At 41.8% G+C, this 4,741-nt stretch overlaps 1 protein-coding gene across 1 annotated transcript; it reads right to left on the bottom strand.

Annotated features, from left to right (window-relative positions):
• Nucleotides 1–1,796: 1,796 nt before the first annotated feature.
• LOC106528432 (multivesicular body subunit 12A-like) lies at nucleotides 1,797–2,807 on the bottom strand (the record flags this gene model as incomplete). The annotated part of the gene is given in 6 exon segments (XM_014023600.1): nucleotides 1,797–1,890; nucleotides 1,978–2,121; nucleotides 2,261–2,364; nucleotides 2,367–2,392; nucleotides 2,513–2,612; nucleotides 2,724–2,807. Coding segments are annotated over 6 exon segments (552 nt in total), but the record flags the coding sequence as incomplete, so codon positions are not given.
• Between the last annotated feature and the right edge of the window lie 1,934 nt (nucleotides 2,808–4,741).

Below are 4,741 nucleotides of genomic sequence, written 5' to 3'. Positions count from 1 at the left end.
ATAAAACAGAAATGTTAATTAATCATCATAAATGTTTTGCAGTGATTTCTCTTAGAGTCTATCAGAAGAAAGCTAAAAAAAGGTTATCATCCTGTTGTGAACAGCCATAGAATTTTAACCTTGGGCCGTCGCCCTGGCAAATGTTTGATCTTTCTTTCTCTGACTCATCTCTAATCCTGAGGATGGAACCAAAGTTCGTCTGTTTCTTTTACTAACCCAGACGGCTTTGAGCGACACACTCTTCTTCCTGACTCCATCCGAGGAAGACAGCTGGGATTCTCTCCGGAGGACTCAGTTCGGCTTTTAGGTCTGAGCCCGTGAGCCAACTAGGGAAGACTTAACAGCCAGGGACCCGGCACGCCAGCTGGTGCTCCCACCCTGAGGCTTCAAGCCTCTAAAGTGTGTTTTCACCTCCCGTGGGGAGATTTTATTTTGAAAAGAAGGGACCGGATAACAGCTTGAATTTTTCTGGCTTGGACTGAAACAMACGAAAGTTACCTGGAAAAACACCTACTCGCCAATGACCGGTAAGCGAGCCGACATTCAGTTCCCTGACTGATCGGAGGCGAGCCAGCTCCTACCCCGAGGGTGCCTTAAGAAGACATCACCAGGTAAAGCTGATGTGTTCGGAGTGACGTGTCATGTGGACCCTGAGCGCAGAAAAGACGTGCAGTTTCCGGTTGACCCACACTTTGATAAAGTAAAAGTAGTAGTAAAATYCTAATCTTACTTTCCTCCTTTCCTTGTTCTTTATTTGCCAAAACTTGAGCTGAAAGTGCCAGTAAAATTGTTTGGTTGTTAACATCAGAACTGACGTTTTACTGTTCTATATAAGTAATCTGAGTTGATGAGAATTGAAATTCGGACGCGGGTTTTATCTCATTTAACTTTGACACCTTTTATAGGAATACCCACAATCAAGTGTACTTATGATTTGTTCAATTTGTGTAAAGAAATTATTGCATAGTCTTTTATGAATCAACTTGAACTCATCTGAATGTTCACTTATTGTGTCACTTTTTACTTCGCACAGTCAAGATATTAAGTAATGAGAAATACCTTGGTAAAAGTTTCCTCATAACCTTGTGTATGAGAGATGTGGGAGAAGCTTAATACCACCTTAAGCTCACCCTCCTACAATGGCAAAAAGTCCAACATTGTTGTAGTAAAAGTTATCAAATCCAGAAGGAAGTTTCTGTGACCAGCTGTTGGTCTTCTGCAGTCATTCCCAAATTTTTCAGCTTTTGACCCACAACAAAAAGCAGCAGAGGCCTGTGCCCTCAGCTGTCAGTTGATCAACGTTGTTTCCACATCACAAAACAAGAGCATAGTAAAATTATTTATTACATTATATTTGTCCATTTGAAGTACATTAATCTTATTATTTTGTAACAGCAAAGCAAAAAAAGTGTTAGTTGTCATTTTGTAATGTAATTAATTCAGAAAATATCTTCAGGACACCACTGTGGGTCCCAACTCCACCTTTGAGAACCACTGCTCTATGGGAACAAAGACAACCACATGATATAATAATTAGACTAAAGACAACAGCAGAGTGAGGAAATGTGCTCAGTTTGTGCTCCAGCAGTCTAAGTCTACAGCAGCAGAAGTGAAGAATAATTCAGGAAACCTAAGTCTAACTATAGGATTTATCAAAAAGGAAAGTCTTCAGTCTAATCMTAAAAGTAGACAGAGTGTCAGCCTCACGGACAGAAACTGGAAGTTGGTTCCACAAGAGAGGAGCTTGATAACTGAAAGCTCTGCCTCCCATTCTACTTTTAGAAACTCCAGGAACNGCTGCTGTCAGCAGACTTGTCCACGTTGTCCTTGACGTTCAGGGTGTGCCGTCTGTGACTCAGCCTGCCTGCTGGAAGGGTAGGAGGAGGGTTGCTGTGGAAGCAAGAAGGAAAACATTACAGCAAAGCAAGCAACATCTCAGGATGTCAGCTTCTTGTAACAGAGAAATATATGGAAGACCTGGGCTTGAGGGGAAGAGAGGGAGGAGTTTGTTGTTCCAAAGAAAGGCTGCGTATGTCCAGGCTGAACTTGCGAGGTTTGGGCTGAGGTACGGGGCTGGAAAAGTGCCCTTTTCTGCACCACAGAACGTAGCCATTGATGTCACTGAGGAGAATCCAAATCGAATTATTTTAARTATCATTAAAGAAATTAAGCAGTTACTTGAAAAAATATATTTAAAATATAAGTTTAAACACAGGTCTAAGATAAATAACTGTAAATATAAATGGTACTAAATACTAACCCCACATATGTGTAATGTTGCAGCATCATTTTGCTTTTGGCTGTCAGCTTGATGTCCAACACAGCTGTGTCCACACTGCTCACAGGGGAGAGGCGAACACACACACACGCTTTTTCTTCGAAACGGAGGTCTCTAGACACAAACACACACAGGTGCAGAAACTGTCCATCAATCAAACTGCAAAACAAATCAGTAAAAAAACAAACATGCCGATACAATGAGGAAAATCTGTGAACGTGTGCCAGTGCGCACTTGGTTCAAGGTGCTCTGGTATGCAAATGTAGCCATGAGGAAGAGCGTCTTTGTCTGAAATAATCTGAATGTCCACCACCARGTTGCCTTCTGCCAAGTCCTAAAGAAAAGAATACAGCTCATTTATGAAGCACAAGAGATCAAAATATATCAAGTATAGCAGTGATGCAAAGATTATTCAACTTATTATTGGTGTGTGTCTGTGTGTTACCTTGCTGTAGCAGAGGTAATATCCAGATTTAATTGCAAAGCTGCGTGTGAAGTTTGCTGCTGCACCGTCTTCTGTGATACTGATCTGCAGAGAGANCAGTCTGAGAGTGAAGTGCTCTGTTAGGAAAGTATGGAACAATAAGATGTTTAATATATGATGGAGCTTGGTTGTTAAGAGCTTTGTATGTTAGGAGTAAGGGATGTAACTGTAATGTGAAACATCAGCTGTAACACTGACATGTTCCTACAGATCCAACATCAGATCATTGGCTGAGGTTCTGATGGGCTTTGTTGGGCAGGAGTGACAGGTGAGGGGGCGTTGACCCACCCTCAGATTCATCCATCACTCTGCGTGGCACAGTGTCCGGCCCCCTCTGACTCCTGTGGACATGTATGTTTGTGTGGGCGGACCTCCAGTCCTCTCCTTATGGAAATGTGAAAGCAGAATGAAAATGTATTTGTTCTCAACGCTCACTTCATCTTTGTTTTATGCAAAATCTACGAGGACATGAGACAATGGTAAGAATTTTAATGAAGAAAAAAAAACTAATTACCTCTCAGCTCTATTCTGGATATGACTGAATCCCAGTGACAGAAGCTGTAACCGTTTCTTTGTAAATATTCATAGTCAGAAAGTAATTACAGAAAAACTGTTTAGGACTGAAAACTAAAATGTAGCCTGAAACCATGCAGTCACTTCTGTTCATTTTTCACATTACACTCTGAAAATATCTTCCATGTTTAGGCAGCCTGCAGGCATTTACTATAAAATCTGGAAAAAAATAAACCAGTCCTCTCTTTTTGAACTGTGTGCCTCTGGAACAGGTTTGAAAACAAACATCAGAACCACTGAGGTGACTACACACAGCATGCTTCTGTTATTTTCATCTTAATCATCCCCCACTGAATGACAAAATGCAGCTTGTTTTTGTTTGTCTGCAGTGTTAAAAGCATTAATCAGATTTCAAATTCATTTATTGTCATTCACACACAACATCAAGATGCAATGCAGAACGAAATCTGCAGTTTAGAACATCTATCCGGAGAAACACACACATGACAAACATGGGGGAACGAAGGTCCATGATCATTTGCACTAAGGTGCGCTACCTTGTGCAGACTAAAATACACACACAATAGGAAAGGCGAGTTAAAAAAAAGAGCTCTGATCCTGTGTTTTATACAGAAACACACAAACATGCGCCCAAAAAAACTACTCTGCGTACAGTGCAAGGCAGCTAAGGAGGGGAGGGGGGTGGGGGTTCAGCGGAGCCGGTGACATCCAGGATAGTACTCCATGTTGGAACCAATCAGAGACCTCCAGAGTCCAAACAAGTTATCAGTCAAAGCAAAAGTCACTAGAGTTCAGTTTGTATCCACCCAACGTGGCCTTCAGACAGATCCGATCATGGGTGAAGCGGGTAAGGGTTGGGGGGGAGTCAAGGCTTTTTCCTCACGTGTCATCCAGGGAGGTTTTTCTAGCTTGCAACCAAGGTCACAGCTGCAGGGATCCAATGATAAACATAATTGTTATTTAGGGCCAAGCAGGCAGATTTCTCTGCTTTGAGTCTTAACCACGCCTCTGTGTTGTGAAAATGCCAACATTCCAAATTCAGTTCCCTCCTCGCCTCTCACCAGTTGTGATCTCGCTCCTCACGGGCACGCTGCTGAACTGTGATCCTTGTCAGAATCACGTCCAGTTTGCGACTTATATCCCCCCAGCATCTGAGTCTGTGCATTTCCAATACACGAGAGAACGAGAGTTTGTGCTTTAAATGGGKGCCTAAATCCCAAAAGCTCCTTTGTTCAGCTCATCAAAGACTTCCTGAGCCAGACCTTCTGTTTTATTTCACATTTCTTCATTTTATAAATCGTTATTAAGAATGCCATTATGCATTATTGTGTGAATGTTTCACATAGGCCAGTCACGATAACAAATTTTGCTGGGCGATTAATTGTCTCACAAATTATTGCGATAAGCGATAATATTGCCTGGTGACCATTTTACAACTAATAATT

The sequence above is a fragment of the Austrofundulus limnaeus genome, unplaced genomic scaffold (assembly GCF_001266775.1).
Source record: "Austrofundulus limnaeus strain Quisiro unplaced genomic scaffold, Austrofundulus_limnaeus-1.0 Scaffold379, whole genome shotgun sequence".
Classification (NCBI taxonomy): Eukaryota; Metazoa; Chordata; class Actinopteri; order Cyprinodontiformes; family Rivulidae; genus Austrofundulus; species Austrofundulus limnaeus.
The sequence above is the reverse complement of the archived record's forward strand: the minus strand, read 5'-3'. Positions and strand labels throughout refer to the sequence as shown.